The 22,829-nt window shown below is 38.7% G+C and overlaps 3 protein-coding genes and 1 pseudogene across 4 annotated transcripts; 1 reads left to right on the top strand and 3 right to left on the bottom strand.

Moving 5' to 3' along the window:
• Positions 1 to 1,805: 1,805 nt before the first annotated feature.
• On the bottom strand, positions 1,806 to 6,595 carry LOC126782416 (receptor-like protein kinase THESEUS 1). Its single transcript, XM_050507657.1, has 2 exons — positions 6,180 to 6,595; positions 1,806 to 6,062 (listed from the first exon to the last, which is right to left on the bottom strand). Exon 2 carries the CDS (start codon positions 5,917 to 5,919, stop codon positions 3,388 to 3,390), a length of 2,532 nt encoding a protein of 843 aa, XP_050363614.1. The 5' UTR covers positions 5,920 to 6,062; positions 6,180 to 6,595; the 3' UTR covers positions 1,806 to 3,387.
• Positions 6,596 to 9,885: 3,290 nt separating this feature from the next.
• Positions 9,886 to 13,335, bottom strand: LOC126782093 (glutamate receptor 3.2). The gene is made up of 6 exons (XM_050507257.1): positions 13,087 to 13,335; positions 11,658 to 12,988; positions 11,282 to 11,559; positions 11,165 to 11,196; positions 10,684 to 11,078; positions 9,886 to 10,504 (listed from the first exon to the last, which is right to left on the bottom strand). Exons 1-6 carry the CDS (start codon positions 13,331 to 13,333, stop codon positions 9,965 to 9,967), a joined length of 2,823 nt encoding a protein of 940 aa, XP_050363214.1. The 5' UTR covers positions 13,334 to 13,335; the 3' UTR covers positions 9,886 to 9,964.
• A 1,289-nt stretch (positions 13,336 to 14,624) lies between these two features.
• LOC126784735 (probable anion transporter 5) lies at positions 14,625 to 15,906 on the bottom strand (annotated as a pseudogene).
• Positions 15,907 to 17,816: 1,910 nt separating this feature from the next.
• On the top strand, positions 17,817 to 20,948 carry LOC126782170 (probable protein phosphatase 2C 27). 2 transcript variants are annotated; one of them, XM_050507360.1, is made up of 5 exons: positions 17,817 to 17,973; positions 18,485 to 18,881; positions 18,987 to 19,181; positions 19,334 to 19,539; positions 20,194 to 20,948. In XM_050507360.1, the coding sequence occupies exons 2-5, from the start codon at positions 18,684 to 18,686 to the stop codon at positions 20,747 to 20,749; spliced, it is 1,155 nt and encodes a 384-aa protein (XP_050363317.1). In that variant the 5' UTR covers positions 17,817 to 17,973; positions 18,485 to 18,683; the 3' UTR covers positions 20,750 to 20,948. The 2 variants fall into 2 exon arrangements, with proteins under 2 accessions (XP_050363317.1, XP_050363318.1); XM_050507361.1 differs by having other exon boundaries at positions 17,825 to 17,982.
• Positions 20,949 to 22,829: the final 1,881 nt, after the last annotated feature.

Raw genomic sequence — 22,829 nt, 5'->3', positions numbered from 1 at the left:
ACTGTGTAAAGTTGTAAACATTCCTCGGTCCTAGTGGTAGTTGGGTAATCTTGCATCTCCGAGATTCGTATCGTATGGATCTACATTTTTTTTTTTTGACAATGAAACACAACTGAGATTAAACACACTAGAACCAAGGTGCCATGAACAAAGCCCTCATGGAGGAGCACTAACAGCATCAGCTTGCAAAACATGAAGTAAAACAGTAGGAGGATTCTGAACCCAATCCAGAGGACACTCCAACTTTGAAACTAAACAAGCAACCAGATCAGCTGCCCGGTTAGCTTTACGACTGATCCAAGACCAGTTTATGGAAGAAAAGGAAGAAGCTGCAGTCTTAATCTGACAAATCCAGGGAGATGCAGACCAAGAAGCTAAAACCTTCGGGGAGTTCAAAGCTGTTACCAAGGAGAGACAATCAGCTTCTAAGAAAAGAGAAGACATATTCAGAGACTGTGCTAACTCAATGCCTAAAAGTATGGCTTGTGCTTCAGCAGCTTCCGCAGAAACTGCAAAGGAAGAAGAAGTAAAACCACCAAGAAGAGCACCATTAGAACTACGAGCCAAAGCTGCTAAACTACTGACCAATGTCGTGGCAGACCAACTAGCATCAGTATTTATTTTAGCACCCATAACAGGAGGAATCCAGCAAAGAGAAAAGGAAGAAGGTGCATGAGATGATGAAATATCTAGACTTGAGGAACCAGAGGAGAGAAATTCATTTGCCAAAGCAAAGGAGCGTTGAGCAACAAGCACTGGATCGCAAACCACATGCGAATAAACAGCCGCACAACGCGATTTCCAAATGTTCCAAAGTAGAAAAGCTATGTGAGTCGATAAAAATTTGAAGTCTGCAGTTGAAACTATAAACGAACTCAGATGAGAAATCCACCTATCCAGGGAAGAAATCATAGAAACTGCAACCTTATAGCTTAAAGGATGAGCAAACCACACACATTGTACCCACTCACATGTAAAAAGAACATGTTCAACTGTGTCAGGATATGAAGAGCAAAGAGGACAACTGGATGAACGAGCCATATGACGATAAAACAATGCAGCCTGCGTAGGAAGAAAGTTGTTTACCGCTTTCCAAAGAAACAGTTTGACTTTCGGCAGAGCAGAAATATTCCAGATCCATTTCCAAACTTTTAACGAAATGGAATGAGACGACGATGGTTTAGGAAGAAGACCTGAAACCGGAGTATTATGAATAAAATGATATCCTGACCGTACCGTATACACCCCAGAACGCTGAGAAGACCAAACTAACTTGTCAGGAGAATGATCAGAATGCACTGGAATAGCTTGAATAAGACGCTGATCACTCATAGTCAAACGAGGGGTAACAGAAGAAAAGTCCCAAGCTTGAGTGGAAAAATTAAACAAAGAGCTAATGGTGCAGGGAGGTTGATTCCCATAAGTAACAGAGAGAGGACCATGAAAAGGAATCCATTGATCAGCCCAAAAATCTACAGAAGTGCCTACACCAAATTTCCAATGAGAACCCAAATATCTTTATATTTGATTCGGCTTTTAACGTTAGGTGTTTGTCATGTGCTAATCGAATCAAAGAATCCAAATTTTGCTGTGCTCTGATTGTAGGTGTTTGTCATGTTGCTTGAATTCTGGAATTAGATATAATTTCGACCTTGTATGAAGTCTTTTTAAACTAGGAAGGCTCGAGTATGCATAAATTCCCCAGACTTGTAAGTTGTTGTGTAATGTTTGCAGGGCTTCAATTTACGACATGGCCAAAAGTTTGAATTTGGGGCAAGGAAGAAAGATCAAACACATGAAACAAGTCAGGTTAAATGAACAAATACTATTTTGAGTACATGAAAATTGGGAAGAAGAAGAAACCAAGAGGAAGTGAGGTAACATTGCCAGTGATTTCACGTATGCATTGATCAGGAAGCGAAGTGGCCACAGATTGATGAGGAATAGTACCGTTAACATTGATCTTCAGAGAATGGTGAAGTCCTCTGAAATGCAAAATGCAAAATGCAAGATGCAGATACACCAGTCCTTGTCAAATGCTGAACGCATAGCAACCAAGCATGCATGTCCGAATCCGGCAATGCACCCTCGCTTTAAGCTTCATTGCCGCGTCACGCAAGAACAAACCTGCATAATACTAGGACCAAAGCATACTTGATAACCTGTTTACTACATTCACATTCAGAACCTAGTAACAATGACACATTAAAAGTTGTGTTCTACTGAAGATCTGCAAGCAAGCTTCAGAATCGCTGAAAAAACGCTACCACCACCATGCCCAATGAAAAACCAATCAGTTGGTATAATGATAGCAAACAACATGCATGATCATGCGAAAAATTCTATAGAATTCGCAGAACAAATTGATGTGCAAATGATTCGGCATGTACTTCACATTCACTCATCCAAGCAGATTACATATGCAAGAATAAAGATTGTCAAATTTGCAAGCAAATTCAATTATTCTCACCCTGATGCACACAGTTTGATGATGATCACAAGCCAAAATATTTACTCCCATTGCAAGAGAAACAAGCATTTCAGCTCAGATTCCGATCCAAACCTGCAAACCAATACTTGCTCTGTTGTTCTGCGCCCTGAAGCTTGAAGCATGGACTATACCTGGATTTAAGTCCTTGGACTCCTCTTTACTTTAACAGCTTCACACTTGAGGCCAACACATGTATTTACCTCGTGAAAATCTCTCCACACGGAGAGGAACTAATCATCCAAATCTATCTGGGAATCTCAGGAAACATATTAGTAAGAGAACTTCAAAAAATATTGGTATCTCAGTCACTTCCCCAAGTTGCTGTTAATGCAGTACCTGGGACACAGTAAGATGATGAAATCCACGATTTCTAATATAAACAATGTAGCTTTCAATCCAAGGCTGCTCTTACAGCATTCTAAGAACAAAGTTTAGAACAAAGATAGTCTGAGATATTTTGAAAGAGAATGACTATGAATAGTTTGTATTATCTCCAAGAACAAGATCATCCTCAATATACTTTGAAAATAGCTAGATTAGAATATCAATATCACAAACGATGCTTATTCCTATACCTTAATACCTTGTGAACAAAAAATTATGTGTGAATACAATGACATCATGTACTTTGGTAAAAACATGGGAATCCTGTAACCCATATGAATTTATATGAATACAACAGTAAATCTTTTGGCACCTTACCTACTATTTATGATGGACTAATTGGCATCCACCACGACTGTATTACAACGTATATAGTGGATGAAAAATCGAGGTAACAGACTATAATAATGAACCAAGAAGTAACCTTATCACTCATTGAGCACTCTCAAGGCCAGGATGATCAGTATCTCATTCAATGGGACATCTGGGACAAAAGGCAAAGCATCTTCATCTCATCTTCCACGAGGATTAACTAGCTGAGAGAACACAGCACTTGTGGCAGCATCTTCAGGGTCATCATCTGTGCCAGAGTGCACTCCCTCGATCATACTCACACTATTTTCAAATGGCTCAAGAGTTGTCAATTCAATATCCCGTATGTGGTTTGTGCTGTTATCTTCAGGTTCCATAAGCGCAGATGAAGTCTCCTCAAGCTGAAGAGCATATTCGAGATTCCACAAGACATCTCCCATTGATGGCCTATCAACACCATACTCAGCAAGGCACTTCTCAGCCGTCTCACCAAACTTCTTAAGAGAAGCTGGATTTACCTTCCCAGCTAGATTAGGGTCCATGATTTGGTCTAGCAAGCCCTTCTTCTGCCAGGTCATTGCCCACTCTGCTATGTTCACTTGCTCTCTGGGAAGAACTGGGTTCAAAGCTGGTCTTGTGCAAAGAACTTCCATTAGAACTACACCAAAAGAATACACATCTGATTTCTCAGTGAGCTGCTGTCTTCTAAAGTATTCAGGATCAAGGTAACCAAAACTACCCTTAACAGCTGTACTGACATGAGTCTGATCTATAGCTGGACCCGCTTTTGAGAGGCCAAAATCTGCAACTTTGGCGACAAAATTCTCATCCAAGAGAATGTTTGTTGTCTTCACATCTCGGTGAATTATGCTTTGAGCTGCACCAGTGTGGAGATAATGGAGCCCTCTTGCAGCCCCGATGCAGATTTCAAGGCGTAACTTCCATGATAGGCTTGGCAAATCTGTTCCATATAGATGGCTCCGGAGCGGTCCATTAGCCATATATTCATACACAAGAATCATTTCTGATCTTTCATCACAGTAACCAATAAGAGACACAAGATGGCGATGACGAAGCTTTGATAACATTTCAATCTCAGTTCGGAATTCAGCAAGACCTTGTTCGGATCTGGGGTTTCCTCTTTTAACAGCTACTTTTGTCCCATCTTCTAGTGTTCCCTTGTAAACTCTGCCAAAACCGCCAACACCAAGAAGTAGGTTCTCATCAAACTTCTTGGTTGCATCCAGGATTTCTTGGAACATGAATATGCGGCCAAGATTGGAGGAAGCTAATGAAATGCAGCTAGCTGATGCACTCTTCTGTGAAGTTGTGGACATTTTGGTCATTGTCTGAGAGCTTCCATACAAGGGCAGAAGCAGCCATGGATGCCCTTGGTTAGGAGTAGACTTCGACTTGCGAGATGCCACGCAGCAATAGAAAAGGAAAATTATTGCCACAAGAGCTACAGATCCCACGACACACACAACTAAGATTTCTATCTTATTACTCTTAGAGTGTGAACTGGGAAGGAGACTCTGAACAGACAAAGACCCATCCAAGCTCCCCAAGTCATTGCTGATCTTCAAAATCTCCAAGCCATTCAGAATTGCATTAGTGATATCAGCCATTGAATCTGGACCGACACTGACAGTCAACGTATTTGAATCTGCTGAGGAGTTGGCAACAAAGTCTTTGTAATATGGCACATTCAAGTCACCAGTAATGGAAGAGAGGTCAAGACTTGAGAGCACATTGTCGGTATTGATAAAAAGATTGAAAACTAGGTTATTCAGTGCCTTGCTGACAATATCACAGAAATGTACCCGAACAAGATACAAATAATTTGGATCTGCTGTAAAGACCCAAGTTATGTTGAAGTTTCCATTTGGTACATTCGCATCTCCCATGGCTTCAGCGGTGGCATAGACCCAATTAGGTGCTATTTCTGGTGTCACACTGACTGGATACTTTATGCTGGCAGGGTTGATTGACACATTTACGGCAGAGCTGTCGACATGAAGGTATTTCAGATCATTCTCCCAGGTTCTTTTGAGGGTATCATTCTCAGCAGTAAGTAAAGGACCTCCCATGTTTAATCGGTACATAGTTTGAAAGGCAAGTGCAGAAAGGCCGCTAAAGGGAGCAGATGGATTAACATCATATGCCTGGTCAGGGATTAGCTCATCTGGGATCGAGACAACTTCAATTGCATTAACAAAAGCAACTGAATTGTTTGAAGGAATGATGGTGAGGGTCAAACTATCCGATGTCACATTGATTGCATACTCCTTGAACAGATAAGAAGCATTATAGTTCTCAAAAGTGAAGTTGTTCAAGAGTACAAAACTATCAGTCACCACAGTTATTGGAGCAGAAGCCAAGTTCTGGCCAGAATTTGCTAAAGGGTAGAAATAAAGGCGGACCCAATGCCGGCCTTCTTGCTCTATTTTGAATTTATAGGAAGAAGTTTCCTTGAAAATTCGAGCAGATTGATATATAGGGGATGGGGCATTGGAATTGGAGCTAGCAACTAAAGAATTTGCACTTTTCAGTACAAGGGAAGACTGCAGTGTATCAGGAACAAAGGTTCGGCCTTGAAATGTGACACTTTTCGAAGAACCACAAGCAATCAAGTAGTTATCAACAGGATTGAATAAACCAGAAGCTTCATGACTCATAAACACAATTGCCAGAACCAAAGCTACCCAACTGACTAGTTTCATCTTCACCATACTCAAACCCAACCAACTCACCAAACAATCAGTAAAACACAATCCCCACAAACCCAAATGCCCAAACTCCACAACTTCAAACACCCCAGATCTATTGAACTCGGTCCCAAATATCCAATTCTTCTATACCAAGTAGGAAAGTCCTAGCATTGCAAAAAAAAAAAACAAGCATAAACTGTAGCTCTAATGCACTAATCCAAGTTCAGCAAAACACAAACACATAAACCAAAGAAAGATTTGAACTTTGTTAGAGTCCTTACCTCAATGAGAGAGCAAGATTGAAACTTTGAGCAGCAGAGTGAAATGGGTGTGCACTAGAACATGAAGCCCACCACAGAAACCCATTCAAGGTTGAAGCTTTTTAGTGCCGGCCACCTTTTCCAGGCTGTTGTCGATTAGGCTGTCAACTACAGTGGCCTAAAAATAGAAGAGAAGAGGGGACCCCACCAGAACACAAATTGGATATGGAAATGGAACCTCAGACACAGAGAGACAAGGCAACGCCCCCATGAATCCAGCTGTTTTCAAAGATATTGTACTTTGATTGTGATGCTCTCAGAATCTTTTTAGAGACACTGTAGAGTTTAATATCACAGAACGCCATGAGAGGTCTGTAACTGTAAGTCTGTAACCCAAACCCAACCCAAGAGTGGTGTTGTTTTTTCCTTGGTTCTGTATTTATCTACCATATGGAAGAAATTTCATTAAGCAAATGGTAGAGGCAATAATCATTTAAGGGTTGGAACAGACTGGTCGCGGTGCTGGCTTGGGCTTGGGACCATTGCAGGGACCCACCCGCCAAAACGCGGCTTTGGGAAGAACATAAGAGGAAACTTCAGCGACTGCTGTTTGTTTTAGTTTTTTTTTTTGGTCAATCTGCTGTTTGTTTTAGTGACCAACACCTTTCTTCTTCCTTCATGGAGAATCATGGACTAGTTATGCAAGAGCTTCTTTCTACTTTTGGGTGATGACGGTAAAATAGAGAGCAATTACTGTACTTGAGGATAGTAAAGTGAATCAGATATCCTGTACTTGTAAAAAAGAAAAGAAAAAAGGGAACCACAGTTTCCAATTGGCAATGTCACCATTATCCTATGTGACATAATCACATTCATATCCTCAACAATAGGATGAGGGCAGTCATTCCTAGTCAATCAAGATTTATGTCACAAAATGTCATCCGCCAGTTGCGGAAGAGATCAAGAAAAAAGTTGAAAACTTGCTAAAAACGCTACCTGTGAAAACAAAGCTTAATAATTTGAGTAGAAATAGTTGACATATAAGAATGTTAGTGTAGTGTTAATTAGACTAAGCACGGCTCTGTTGTTCGATTTATGTTCACAGTAGAAAACTATTGTAACCAAATCGAAGAATGTGTTTGTAAACATGTTACATAGAGTTACTTTCGATTGGAAACGACCAAACTTCGCCTGAAGAAGATAAGCACTTTGATTATATGAGCCTCTTCATTCCAGGCCTAGCTGCTGAAGTTTAAGTCATTCATTGATAAATTGAAGAAGAATAACAATCAGAGATCATGAAAACAAAAATGCAACATAGTCAAATTGATGCGTGTTTACAAAAAAAAATAATAACTGAATTGTTTTTTAGATAGGGAAAGAACTCAACAAAGAAACTAAGGAGAGCTGATGATTCTCCATTCTAGAAGAAGGGCTTGATTAGAATTAAGCTGCTTGATATTGAGGGATAAAAGTCTGCTTCTAACACTATTGTAATTATATTAAGAGTAACCTCTGGAGGCTTGGATTCATTTTTGAAAATTCTGCTGTTTCTCTCTCTCTCCAAATAGCATAAACAGCTGATCCCAGACAAAGCTTTTTTATCACAGTAGACAAGAATTTACCACTCCAATGGTTAGAAGCCAAGGAGATAAAATCAGGCCAAGGAGGACAAATCATGCCAACTTGTCAGATAGAAAATTGAGGTATATTAATGCATTGCAATGAAGTAAATGGCCCCAGAATCCAAATCATGGACATCAAGATTGTCCTTTGAATACTTATTATGAATGGCCCCTAAACTCTAATTTCTCTATTATTGAAGATGTACTAGTACATAGAGAGTAACTACAAGTGAGGCCAAGCATCACAATCAAAATCCTTTCTTTGATTGTTATGCATAAATGTTGCATCGCTCCTTATACTCCACAAACAAAATCCTGAGCTGCACTTGTCTTCGTCTCTGACATGATCGTATGCAATGAACCTGCGAGCCACTGCTTGATCCCAATGTACATTGCAGTCCAGTCTTTTAGTAAAGAAGTTCTGATCAAAGTTAAATTCAAAGGAAGATCCATGGGGGATCTCCTGACCACCTAGGTCACGGAACCTTGTTCTACAATGAACCGCCATACTCACATTTCCAGTCAAATCATTGGTGATATTAACATGCACTTTGTATTACACACAGTCAAGAACAGCGCGAGCAAGATCAGAAAATTAACATTTCTTTCTAACAATTCCATTACTACTGTTTATGGGAGAGTGGATGAGGTTGTTTATATATTAAGTTCCTTATCATTGTCATGTACTTATAGTGCATAGCTCTTTTTTTTTAACCTTTTTTTTGTGAAACCTTTTATTTATTTATTTAACAAAGGAGGGGCAAAAGAACCTGACCTCTTATGTCTGATAAACTCAAACAAAGAGGATAAACAAAAGCTCAATCCGGCATGTGTACTCTCATACATGCAAAACCATAGATATAAAAACCCCTAGCAAATAGCAAACCCTCAGCCAAGAAACCCTTAATTAAAAGACGTGATGAAGCTGGTAGCATTGGCAGACAGTTGTGAGATACCAAAAATAGAGAAAATAGACATATCGTGATGCTTCTTGTAAGGATGAAAAGAATGCAGAGCAGACTCTCTGAACAATTCCAAAAGATGACGTTGGAATTCCAACACATTAAAAATCTTACCTTCAAAACGCACTAGATTCCTAGTGATCCAAATAAAGTAAATTAGATTACAAGAGACTAGAAACCAAAGTCGACGTTCAGGTTTTGGGAACGCTGAAACACCAACACCATTAAACACTTCATCAAGGGTACCCCAAGGCGAGAATGAATGAGAAAATAGAAGGCAAACTCATTTCCATAAAGTCACAATTTCATAACAATGCAAAAGAAGATGTGTACCCGATTCCGCATGACTTCCACAAAAGGAGCAACGAGATGGAAGTGAAAAACCTCATCGTTGTAAAACATCATCAGTTAGTAAATGCTCATGAAGAGCCTTCCAAACAACAAGAGTTTTGCGGGGTTGAATTGCTTTACTTCAGATCATTTTACCTCAATCTTTATGCTCACCATGATTTGAGAAGAAAACAAAAGCTTCTTTTGCTGTCAGAATTCTTAAGGAGGAGTGCGGCCATAAAAGAGAGTCAGATGTGTCTGCATCAGGCAGAGCAATGCGCTCAATTTTTTTTGCTGCTTGAGGGAATGAAGAAATAAAATATGCTGGGAGAACCCAATGAGAACCAACAATAACATCATTCACCTTAGTATGAAGTGGAATAGAGCCACCTACTCCAACACTAATAACAAGAGGCTCACCAAACTAATTATCTTGCCAAAAAGATATCCTCTTACTATCACCAACACTCCAATGCAAAGAATTTAAAAACATTGGCCAAACTTTTTTGAGACCCAACCAGACTGAAGATCTCTTTATAGACTTTATAGTGCATTGCTCGATCCATTTGAGACTGTACCTATGGTCTGTCTGGACACATTTAATTGTGTCTGATTATACTATATGGAAAATCAGATTGCTATCAAGATTTTTATTAATTGTGTCCACAACAAAAAGTAGTTTGTAGAGTTAGTCACTAATTACTATGCTGCAGATTTTTTATTTTTGTTTCTTTGGAAGAGGTCACTTTATTGGCAACTATTACTTGGATTAATTGGTACTTCGATGAACACATTTAGATACTTGGTGATAGATCTAAATTGTTCATTTATTATAAGAAGTATCAGCAGCACATTGATCAGATCAGGAAAAAAAAACAAATAGTAAAATTCAACTAGTTAACCAAGTTTCATTATCAGAATTATGCAATATCTCAGAGTTGTTCATTTGTACTCTCCTGGATGCACTAACATTCCTTGATTCATCTTCCATTCCATTCCTATTAGGTGATGAGAGCATGATTTCCTCATGTTTTCTTTTCAACTTGTTATCTTTTGATTGATCTTTCTTTTCATCAATGAATGATAAGAATGTGAGGCGGCGTGTTGCAGTAGTACCATTACTTGTGCTACCATGGCCAGAAGGCTCTAGATCAGATTGGTGATCCTCTTCACGGGAATGCCTGAGGTACTGTCGAAAAGCCAATGAAAAGTGAATGACTAGAGCAATGACACATGCAGTGCCACATATTAAGTATAGTCCCCAGAAGCTTTGAAGTTGAAGGTGGTCTGATAAGTCGTCAGAGGTTTGTGATGCACAAGCCTTTCTTGATAACCATTTCTTGTGAATTCTCTGAAGCTCACCGTTCTCTGATAGAGTGAGAATGGCAGTTGACATGTCTATGGCTAAAGGAGAGTCTCTTGGAAATGCCTACAAAATTAGATACATGTAACAAAAAAGTAAGCCGATATTGTTTTCTTGCCAAATACTTCAACATGCAGTTGCTTAATCCGATAAACCATTAGTAAACAGAAATTTGGAAAATTAAAAGTGATGAGTACGTATTTGAATGTAGGAATATGCAATACAATTATGTTTGAGGTACTCACAAATCCCCAGCCACTTTTGGTAAATACTGGCCCTCTAATTGAGAACATGCAATTATCTGAGAGGAAGAGTTCTATGTAGGGTGCTTCATCAACCACAGCAGAAACAGTTTTGTTCTTAAGGGCACTTGCATATTCTTCTGGTGAACCAAGAGCAACCAGTCTAGCATTTGGAATGTTGAGTTCCTGAATCAAATAGTTTTGAGCAAAAGACCCTACTTGGAATCCTATGCGTTCGGTGCTTGTTATTAAAGTATCAATTCCAGTGATGGGTGAAGATAATTGTTGTATTGTTAGCATTGATGTCAGGCTAGCTGTGTAGCTTGAATTGATTATCAGGACTATAAAAAGCCAGATGATTAGCACCATTCGCCCTAGTACACTCACAGTATTTTCTCCTGAAAGACCAAATAAGAATTCAGATACAAATTTCTTCTTACGTTGGAGCACTAAAATTCAGTGCAAGATAATTAAGAAGACTTACTATGAGCAAAAAACATAGTAGAGAAGCTAAACCTGAAATATAAACAGAGGCAGATTACATATTAGGATATAAGAAGAGTCTGTATTGAAATGTTCAACGGACAAAGGTATTACTTACCATAAAATTGTGCCAATCTGTTTCTTAGGAGGGCCGCGGAACTCATCATTTAATCTATGTTCTAGAATCCACAGGACTGATCCAACAATAAGGAAGAAAGCTGCTGTGATACCCCACATTAATGGAGAAAATGGCTGCAGAAATGCCCAAGCTCTTGAGTTTGAACGCCTAAGTGGTGCCACCACTACTAGCCCTGACTCTGTATACGGCTGAGTGAAATCCACATTCTTTGTTCGGTTTGCGACTATGGCAATGTCACCAACAGCAGCATCAAATTTCTACAGAAGAAATGAAAAATTAACAATGATTTTTTTCTTATCATTTGTACATTTCTGTAACAAAATAATCAGTCTCTCCAATTATTTGATTTACTTACACCTGAAGCAACCATATTAGCAAGCTCGTCATAGCTTGGGTTCTTGTGGCCATCACCAAACAGCTCAAACCTATGTGGAACTGAATAGGGAAGCAACTTTATGGCTGCAAGGAAAATGTCAATGCAGTATCCTTCAACTATATCTGTACCATTTTTTCGTGACACAAAGGCACGATAGCTTACACGATCTGGTATCCCAATTCTCAATTGATTCTTATTGTTTGGAAAAACCCACCCTCGAGGCTTATCTGTTGTCCCTCCAGGCCATACAACAACACCTAGATGTTGGTTTGAACTAGACTGGTTGGATGGTGCTTTGGGAGGCACAATAGATAGTCCTGAATCGTTATACCAGCATCCAACCTGTTGATATCCATTTTCCATAATGTTAATGATATCATATGAAGGATTCACTGGAGACCTGTCTGAATGAAAAGCCAGTGGACCAGTGAGACCGGTCGTGTTTGTTTGCAACATGTTTTCCAGCAACTGCTTGCCACCATTAAAAATGCTTAATGCAGAAAGGTTCATAGTCCCTCCCCCATAACGAGGTAAACTAGTATGCTTGGAGAAGGAAATGCTACCTCCCTGATCCAGAAGCAAATTGACAGCATGAGCAATAATCCAAACAGTGTCATAGGCATATAGACCATAAGGGTTCAACCCTATAGTGCCATTACTCAACTTCTGCCACCTTGAAATGAAAGCTCTTTTCCTTTGTGAATCCGGTGTGTGTGGACGAAGAGTGAGAACTCCTTGGATGGAGTCTTTAGTCTTCTGAGAAAGTGGAGACATTGAATCCAAAACTGTGGACAACCAAGAAGTAGCTATCCAGACATATCCACTCTCCATCATCCCAAGTTCCTTTGCAACTTCAAAAACCAAGAGGCCAGTCCTAGAGAAAGTGTGTAGGACAATTACTCGAGACTCCATTATCTGAATCTTTACCAACTCATTCTTAACTTGATCTCGAGTTGCTGTTGGATCAGGTGGAAGTACTGCCTTGTAAGAAATCTTGTGCATTTTTTCTGCAAGCTTATCACCTAATGCAGTAGCACCATTTCGGCTCTGATCATCATCAGTAAAAAGTGCAACCACCTCTTTCCAACCATAATAACTAATTATTTCTCCTATAGCATTCATCTGAAATTGATCATTTGGTGCAGTTTGGAGAAAGAAAGGGTACTGCAGGCTTGATAAGGTGGGATCTAGTGCAGTGAAAGACAGTAACGGCACGTGTAGTTCATTTGCAAGATGTGAAATTATATGAGCCATTACAGAAGTTTGGGGACCAATTATAGCCACAGTATCAGACTCCATGTACTTTAGTGCTGTGATCAACAAAGAGTGCAAACTATAACTACAAATTGCCAAACACAATTGTTCCAAGTAAAAAAGTAGGTATGCATAAGCAAAATTGTATATATACCTCCAATGATGCTGAGAAATCCACTGTAGTTCGAATCATGAATAGATACAGAAATTTTTGTCCCTCTAAGAATGCTGGAATCGGCATTCACATCCTCCTCAGCAGCCTTAATGGCAATCTTTGAGACTCCTCCATTAATAGTTCTCAAAGCAAACATAGCTCCAATGTTCACAACAGCAGGTCTTGACGCTCCTGTAAATCTTCCTATGAAGATAATGAGGACTGCCAAGAGGCAAACTAAATTCATAGTGATAAACTGATAATACACCGGTAACCTTGCTAGGTTTCTGAACTGAAAAAATGAACAAATGGAACAATAGGGTCAACTTCAAAATCAGATTAAGTATAGCTTTCTCTGGAAATTTTACCTACAAGCAACTTAAAACTCAACATTAGCGTTTTCAAACTGGGAATGAAACAGCTAGCACCACCCAGTTTCACAGATTACAAATTAATTTCTTGGTGCTAATCAAGATTTCCAGGAGAAGAAGAAATACCAATTTAAAGCTTAAACAAACAGAACCAAAGGCGATAGGTGATCAGAGTTAAAGGAGTGTATATGCTACTTGAAACCCAAAGTGGAGACAGTGAAACAAAATCAAAAGCACAAATCTGTCTCCATTCTAAAGCAAAATTTTATGTGCAGTGCCACCCAAGATCAGCACAAGAAAAATTGAAAAAACAATATTCAGGGGACTTCAAAGAAAATGAAAGAAAGGAACAAGAAGGGCAGCTGGTGATTCTGGGTCAACCAACCACCATATTCTATAAAGCAGGTATGAATTATGATGCATTTATAATCAAGAATTTAAAATCTAGTGGCATACAAGACAGAAAAGGGAACAGAATTGATTGGACCAATAAGGCAAAAACAAATGTGAATAGTCACTAAAGTAAAGCTGCAATGCGAAAACTCACAAGAAAAGAAGAATCCCCTTGGAGCTGAGGGAAGAGTTCTTCCATTATTAAAATGCTTTGAGAATACTTCAGACCAAAGAAGGAAATTAAGCAACTTGGGCTAGTGGGTTTCCTCATTGTCTTTAATCTTTATGGAGGGTACTGTGTTTTCTCATCTTTTGCATCAATCATTCTTTAGAACAAGTACCTGGTTGATTCTTGGTCACTTTGATTGCTTATGAACTTTTTTTTATCATATGAGAGGGTGGTAAAAGAATAGTTCTGGGTAACTGATGATTTGTGCATATAAATATGTTATATGTTATCAGCCAATTTACTAGCTTCCACAATGTTCACAAGTGATGTTTGCAAGTTCTTCAATGAATAGGAATGTGTTCTACAATAAACCAATTGGTTGATTTCTGAAATGATTTACTTGATGGCATCTTAAACTTGTTTGATGTGGAAAAGAATACTTAAAATTTACGCAGATTGAGGCTCCCTTTGTGATCTTGTTCATTCAATATGTATGCTTTGAATTGAGCTTCAAGTAAATTAGGCAGATTTATCTACATCTCACAAGAATGCTGGTTTTCTTCTACTATTCTAGTGCAATCTTCCAGGTATATAATAAGCCTAACTCAGTCAAAAATCCTCTCCCCAGTTGAGAAGATCGGGAACCCTATTGAGCTGAAAATGCAAAGCACCCCAGGAATCATGAAAACTGATCTCCTGCTTTCTGGACTCGAAACATCCGAATTATAAGCAGATAAAGAATCTTCTAAAAGTTTCCCAGTGATATCAACCCCAATTATCGCAGCTAGTGTACCTGCTGTGTTCGACACACTCATCACAATTCCTGCATACTTTGGAGCAATGTCCATATGATTTACTGCCAACCCAGCTCTCCCTAAAGCCAAGAACCCAAGTGCCACTGAAGAACATGTCACAGCCCCAATTTGAGGATCTAAATTTGGGCAGTGCGATCAATGCAATAGAAGCAACAATGAAGCCTATAGTGTTCAAGAACTTTCTAGTTCTAGTCACAGACATGAGCCTCTTTGTGATCAAATAATCAGCTACAAATCCACCAAGGTTTGAGAACATGAACATGTTTAAATAAGGTACCATTTTGTTAATCCCCATTTCTTGAAGACTAATATTCAGGCCTTGTTCAAAATATGTCGGAAGCCAATTCATCATCACAAACAAAGCATAGTGGAAAGTGAAATTGTTCACCTCAATAGCCCATACAGCCATACAGGTAAGCTTTTGAAAATACACTTCCATTGGAAATTTGTTTTTTCTACTAGGATTAGGAAATGCTCCATTTTGCTTAGAGAATTGAATTGGTGGTTCACTGGCATAGTTTAACCAAAGCACTGACCATATAGTACCTAAAGTTGCTTTACCCAAAAACACAAATTGGGGGCTTGTCAACTTCACTAGGGTTGGAACCACAAGCATACCTACAGCTGGACCAAGGTACATCCCAGAAGTTGTGAGAGACACTGATCTGGACCTCTCATTTGATGGGATCCACTGCGCGAGAACGGAGTGGATGGAAGGGAACATGAACCCCTGTGCCACACCAACAAGCAACCGAGCCAAAACCATGGTTTTTACATTCTTAGGGTCCAGAGGGACAAATGCATAAGTCAAGGACCATGAAACAAATGAGATGAGGAGAACAGACCTTCCTCCTAACTTTTGAGCCGCCCAACCTCCAGGAATTTGTGAACAAGCATAACCATAATAGAATGTAGACAGAATGGTGCATTTGCTAAAACCCCTTACACCAGAATCATCTGCTACAGCAGTGTATGCAATCGAAAATCCTACTTGTTCGATGTAGCAAATGCATGTGCTGATGAAAGTTAAGGTTACAATTATGTAACGCTTCGGAAAACTTCTAATCAGCATACTTTGGTCCAGTAGCGAAGCCAAAAAATTTGTTAAGGAGGGTCAATACTTAACTTACTATTTTTATTCATGATATCCAACATAGTTCAACAAAAATTACTTGGTTTAAAATCATATAATGCATATATATTCACCAAAAATTACTTATATAATAAGATGATATGTAAGTGAACTTACAAATTATGACAATAAAATCAAATTTGAAAAGAAAAACAATGGGTATACATACAACTTTTGTACAATACATAATACACATTCCAGATAATGATTGATATAGATCATTTGATGTGTCAATTAACTTTTCTCTAATATTAGAAGGGTCAAAATAATGAATTGTCTCTCCCCTTTTATCTAATTAAAGTTCTAAACAAGTGTAATTACAATACATAGGGTGGATCTTCATGAATGTGAGCAGGTCAGCAGGGACAAGTGACCCTTATGGGCACTATGTAGCTACGCCCTTGTTTGGTATGTAATATTCTGAGAAAGTAGCATAACTTTGAGCATCTGAAATGCTTCAGAAAAGAAGGGCAGCAATCTTATGCCTTCAGAAATCCAAGTAATTCAGCATTTGTAGCTGATGAAATTATTCATGCCATGTTTTATGACAGATAGAGATAAGCATGAAAATGATGAAATTTAGACCCATGTTTTACCTACTGAAAAAGAAGATGATAGTTAATGTTGCAGGCTGAACTCTGTCATGCACAAAATTGATCACTATCAGTGAAAATGTCAAGAGGGACCGGTTTGGTCAGCTTCAGAGGTACTGTTTTGGGCTATACCTCACTATCAGAAAACAAAAACATGTTATGGCAGTCCCTCTCGTATGGAAAGGCATCCTTTTGTATTCCATGACTATCTTTTAAAATGATACAAGATAGCTCAAATCCTAAATAAGAATATAACTGGGGATCTCATCTATATTTACTTAGCTCGTCCCGTCTCGACCGTCACCTAACTAAATGCAAGTGCGAAGCTTTTTAGCACTATAAATTCAAGTATAGTTTAGATCGTAGAACAATCGGGTAATCATAAATGCAACCAATAATTTATGTCCAAGTACCACATACTCATCATGATTGCTATAATTAAAGTTCATAGCAATGGTAAACATTAAACAACCCCTTACATTATAAAATTTAACCATACCAAACATGTTTTTAACAAAGTAAAATCCTCCGATTGAAACAACAGATGATATACATGATAAAATTTCACTCTGAGCGATACTAGCAGGAAAATGTATAAATAATTTGAATCTAAAACGTTCATCATAACATCTAATCAACATGTACGAATGTCAGTTTTAGTAAAACACATTATTGAAATATTTGTATTTTTACATATATGTATTTTCTATATATGTGTGGGGATAAAATTATAAATGAGTATATTTGACAATTTATAATTTAGTGAAATTTTTAGATGTTCCCTTAATAATAGCAGAGATAAGTCTATAACGACTCGAACAAGTAACGTCGAAATGTAGTTTAGAGTTGAAATAATTGAGGTGGCTTGTGAGTGTGGATGATGCCCTTGTTTTCTTTGCAAGCCGCCTCCAATTTTGGTGGTCAGATAGAATAGAAGAAGACCTCTTTTGCAGTCAACGACCGTCAACTACCGATTTCCACGTTTGGTGATAACCGTCAGCCCCCATATATCACCGTTAACCCCTCAGACTGAAAAAATCCAACGGTGGTAAACCAACCCCAGCCGCAATTGCTGAACTTTACCACCTCCCACATTATCCGGTTAACACTATCTCCCCTCCCCCGGCACGTGTCGGTCAGCTCCTCAACCCGTACTCACAACTCCCACCGGATCCACCTGCACCAGCCGGTGTGCCAGGTCCCCTCTATTTTCTCTCTCCCCTCAACCCTCTTTATTCAACGAATCAACATCAACCCTGAAAACCAGAAAATTAAATTTTAAAAAAGTAAAAAGGAGAAAACTTTGAGAAACATTGGTTGAGTTTGAAAGCTTTGAAGAGACTTGGGCAACTCTCCCTGTTCCAAATTCTGTTTCAGGATCTTTGAAGATTTTTGCTCTCATCTTACCACAACTGTACGGCAAGTATATTTCAGCATCATCATCATCTTTTTTTTTACCAACTTTTTATTATTTTTTTGGTGTTGATTTGTCTGCAAAGGTTGAATCTTGTGTTTGTTGGTGAAGAGTTTGGCTGAGATGGTGTGTGGAGTTTTAAGTTCTAGTGATTTGTGTTTTGGGTTTGGTTTGGTTGGACTTGTTTGCTTGAGTTTGTGGTTGGTTTCTATATTTGGATTGAGTTTATTGGATTCTGAATCTGGGCGTGTGTTGGTTTTGGATTTGGAAATGGAAAGCTTTGTGTTTTGAGTTGGGGTGGACTTTGGCTTGCTGAATTTGTGTGTGAGTTTTGTCGTAATGATCTGGTGTGCTTTTTAGGTAGTTTGTGTTTTCAGGTTAAAAGAATTCTGAGAAAGTGTTGTAGATTTTGTTTCCATAAATTGACTGGGATGCTTGATCTTTGTTTTATAAGCACAATAAAGTAGTGGAGAAGTCAGTTGAGAACTCCTCTTGTTTTTTCTCTGCTCAGGTACCCAACAAAGTCTTTGAAGAAAACAAGAGAACAGGAGGATTTAGTGTGGAAGCTATTGTTTGGTGTCGATCGGGGTGGGTTTGTGATCTGGTTAATTGAAGCTCGTGAAGTTTGTTATAAAAAGAGAGGAGAGCTGGAGAGGGAATATTTTGGATCGAATTTTCGATCAAGGAGTGGATTATGTTTTGGAAAGAAAATGGCTGCAGGGACAGATACCCCATCTTCACTTTCCACGTTAGATGGCAGTTACAGAAAGAACGTAACTGTTACAAGGGACGAGAAATCAAATACTTTTGATAACATGAAGCAATCAAGCATCGGAAAACCTCCTAGGCATCTTTCAGCTATTAGGTACTGTGTCAGCTCTACCCCGTTGGCTCCTGCTACTGAATTGGTGAGATTGCCTATACTCGGAATGTTTCATTGTATCATTTAGTTTTCTTCGTGATTCATATGTATATAATTTGGATGGAAATTGAAACTCTGTATTTCCAATCAGGAGTATGATAGTGGAGTTTTTAGCTCAAAATCCTCATCAGATAGTAACCCACCATTTGTACCCGTTTTTCGGTCTGGAAGCTGTTCAGAGATTGGACCAAAACAATTTATGGAGGACGAGCATATCTGTATAGACAATATTCTTGAACATCTAGGATCTACTACAGACTTTCCTTCTTCTGGAGCTTTCTATGGGGTGTGTAACTGATTTCATAACAGTTTAGTTCATTGTGGTTGATATATGTTGCTAGTTTCATTGTTGATTAATGAAATTGGTGGTACAATTATTATTTGGGTGCACAATTAGAACACACCATTGTTTGTTAACATTTTTTTTTTCTATTGCAGGTTTTTGATGGCCATGGTGGTACAGATGCAGCTTCTTTTATCAGAGAGAACATTTTGAGGTTTATAGTGGAGGATTCACATTTCCCTTTTTGTTCTAAGCAAGCTATTAAAAGTGCTTTTCTGAAGGCTGACCATGCTTTTGCTGATACTGGTACTCTTGATATTTCCTCGGGTACCACTGCACTTACTGCCCTTATATCTGGAAGGTGAGAATCATTGTCATTTTTGCGTTCTTTCTTATGCGGTCTTGTCAAATAGCTTACAGTAAGCTCTTATTCTGACCTTGAAGTCATTAGTTTTCTCGTGTGTGGTGCTCTACCTCACTCCCCAGTTGCATGTCAGTCGTCTTCTTTAATTGCCCTTGGGAACAATTAGTGATTAAGTGGCACCAATAATAAACTGGCGCCGATGGAGTTACAAGGTAGAGAATGGTTTCAGTGAAAATTTGATTTATGTTTAGATCATTCTACATTATAAGCTAAGTCTATTCCAACTCCACGGGTCAACTTTCATCTTTGCTGTCTTCCCACTCTTCCCAATCTTCTTACTGCTGCCATGTCATCCAGGAATGTTTCATGCCTTTAAATTTCCTGGCATCCATATAGAGGCTTGTGACATGGTAATAGAAATTTGGGGTGTGAGGCAATGGGTCACGTGTTGTAAACCCTTCCATTGTGCAATGGATACAGCTATAACATAGCTTTGTGGTCTTCTTGACCCAGGTAAACTAGATAGATTTTCTGTTAACAAAAAATGTGCTGAAGAATTCCCGTAGGTTATGAACCAGAAAGTTCCCTCTATCTATTATCTCTCTCTTTATGGATGAGACAATCATGATTTACACATAGTGTGTTGTTTAGGACGATGCTGGTTGCCAATGCTGGAGATTGTCGTGCTGTTCTGGGAAGAAGAGGCAGGGCTGTGGAACTATCCAAAGATCATAAACCAAATTGTGCCTCAGAAAGAGTAAGAATTGAAAATTTGGGAGGCGTAGTGTACGATGGCTACCTCAATGGCCAACTGTCAGTCGCACGAGCACTTGGAGATTGGCACATGAAAGGGTCTAAAGGTTCCTCTTGTCCCTTGAGTGCAGAACCGGAGCTTCAGGAGACAATTCTGAGCGAGGAAGATGAGTTCTTGATCTTAGGCTGTGATGGTCTGTGGGATGTGATGAGCAGCCAGTGTGCAGTCACAATTGCAAGGAAAGAATTGATGCTTCACAATGATCCTGAAAGATGTTCCAGAGAGCTAGTTAGGGAAGCTCTCAAGCGCGATACATGTGATAACTTGACAGTAGTAGTAGTATGCTTCTCCCCAGAACCGCCACCTCAGCTTGAGATCCCAAAGTTTAAGTTCAAGAGTATATCAGCAGAAGGTCTGAATCTTCTGCAGGAGGTACTAGATAGTAATGTATGACCAGATGCTCAAACATCATGTTTGTGGATGATATTGATTATTGATGGATCAGTCTTTTTCTTTATTTTTACTAATTTCTTTATTCATAATGTCATCAACAGCCAACCATTGCTTGTAGTGGGTTCTAATTAATCTGTCTGGCTTTTGATTGAAATTGTTTGTACATATTTGATTCATAATAGTAAATTAATTAGTTTCTTATTGTGTCGGAATCAACACTGTACAAGAAAAGTTGGTTAGTTGTCATCAATGTTCGAGATTGCCAGATTATGGTCAAGGCGTTTGAGTACTGATCACCCCAGACTCTCCCATACCATTTTTTATTAAATTTATGCAATTTCTTGATCGTAGCCTTTGCATGACTCCCCTTCTCCAAAGAAAAAAGGCTTTGCATTATTTCAAAATGGATAAGATTACAATACAACCTCCAGTTTTCAACAATCATTCATCGAATACCTAACATGAATTTTCATTAAAAGGTACCGAGTTTTCATTGATAACTAAGAAGCATGATGAGAATTTGAGATCATTCCGTAGTACATCAAGATAACATTGAGGGGGTTAATTAAGCCAAAACCCATTGCTAGTTTTCTACAAAAACCAAAATTGCTAGCCTATGTGCTACTGTATAACTAGTTCTTGACGCATGTTAAATTGCACACCTTGAATACTAGCCAATAATACTGCAATATCATCTAATAGAGCACCATGCTCATCAAGATCATGATTTGCTCTAAGAATCTGTTGTGCTGCTTGAAAAGACAGTCACTCTCTAAGGTGACTAATTGCAGTTGCATTGTTTAGCTAAATCCAATCCCTTCTCTGATAGCAAGTAACTCTACTTGCTTGGATGATCCAATATGTAGCACAATATGTGCAGATGCAGCCGTGAACAGCCGTTTTTAGTCTGATAACGCACCACCCACACCTCCCTTTGAGGGAATAAGCCCCATCAACATTAAACTTTTGATCTGTTCAAGGCGAGAAAACGCACATATGAATCTTTCGTCTGTGTGCAGGAATGGATCAAGTGACAACATTTGATACACAAGCCCGATCATGGAACTTCATTGGTTTTCCGTTTACCATCAAAAAGGTAAAAGAAATTTAAAAAGTGAAGTGACATTGTTGAAATGTTGTTGGTCTCTTTTGTTTGTTTTTTTTTTTTGGAGAAGGAATGTTGTTAGTCTCTTTGATTTAGGGATAACCGAAAATCTGACATCTAATTCCTGCTTGAAACTTTGTTTTCATTTGTATGATCATTATGAGGGAAGCTTGAACTCAAAACCTCATCTATTATTGCGGATGGCAATGCTATACTAACAATAAGAATCAATATATGAATAACATATTAAGTGCTATCGTGTAATTGAGTATTCTTTTCTTTATGCTTTGATCTTTACCGAAATCTCTTAAGCTGAAGTGAAACAAGAATTGTTTTAAATAATCTCAATCTGTAATTTAATACATCAATAACATAAAAAAACTTTCACATTCAAAATATACAGCTTAGTACAACTTAGGTACGTAGCACTAACAAGCAACAAGCCTATCAAGCTGCATACTCTGGAAACCACTATTAGGAATGTAAATGTAAATTTAACTTTCTTTTACTTTTCTCCAAGTCATTTCATGATCTTTCTAGAGCTTCTAATGCCCTACAACTGTGAGACAGATGTTTACTTCTCAGCCGGCCTTTCTCGTGTATAAATAGTTTAGAGATGAGTGTTGCGGCCTCTAAGTTGTAACCCTCGCTCTTTGAAGTTTATCAAATATTTCAGTTTACTAAAAATATCTCAAAGCTATTAACCACATGTTTTTTTTGTCACTCGCCTTCGCTGCAAACAAGGCTTATTTGCTGGTTTCCGTGGCTTGGTGTTCTTGAAATCTTGACTTGGAACATAACTCAAGACTCGTCTGCTATTCTGCCTCTTAAACATCTAGAGCTGCTCATATTTCTCGTGAAACTTCCACTTAGTAGCTTCAAGCTTCTCCTCTATTTCTTTCTCATCGAAGCACTTGGATTTAACACCAACATCACCCACTTTTGTTTCATCGGAGGGTTTGATGAGTTCATCTT

The sequence above is a fragment of the Argentina anserina genome, chromosome 2, assembly GCF_933775445.1.
Source record: "Argentina anserina chromosome 2, drPotAnse1.1, whole genome shotgun sequence".
NCBI lineage: Eukaryota > Viridiplantae > Streptophyta > Magnoliopsida > Rosales > Rosaceae > Argentina > Argentina anserina.
The sequence above is the reverse complement of the archived record's forward strand: the minus strand, read 5'-3'. Positions and strand labels throughout refer to the sequence as shown.

What these genes read in the sequence shown, in the direction of transcription:
- LOC126782416 (XM_050507657.1), bottom strand. Translation starts at nt 5,919, where the DNA reads ATGGTGAAGATGAAACTAGTCAGTTGGGTAGCTTTGGTTCTGGCAATT.
- LOC126782093 (XM_050507257.1), bottom strand. Translation starts at nt 13,333, where the DNA reads ATGAATTTAGTTTGCCTCTTGGCAGTCCTCATTATCTTCATAGGAAGA. An exon ending in ATTTCTCAGCATCATTGGAG is followed by an intron (nt 12,989 to 13,086) that starts GTATATATACAA and finishes TGTTGATCACAG; the next exon opens with CACTAAAGTACATGGAGTCT. An exon ending in CAGATTGGCACAATTTTATG is followed by an intron (nt 11,197 to 11,281) that starts GTAAGTAATACC and finishes TTTATATTTCAG; the next exon opens with GTTTAGCTTCTCTACTATGT.
- LOC126782170 (XM_050507360.1), top strand. Translation starts at nt 18,684, where the DNA reads ATGGCTGCAGGGACAGATACCCCATCTTCACTTTCCACGTTAGATGGC. An exon ending in TGGCTCCTGCTACTGAATTG is followed by an intron (nt 18,882 to 18,986) that starts GTGAGATTGCCT and finishes ATTTCCAATCAG; the next exon opens with GAGTATGATAGTGGAGTTTT. An exon ending in CTTCTGGAGCTTTCTATGGG is followed by an intron (nt 19,182 to 19,333) that starts GTGTGTAACTGA and finishes TTTCTATTGCAG; the next exon opens with GTTTTTGATGGCCATGGTGG.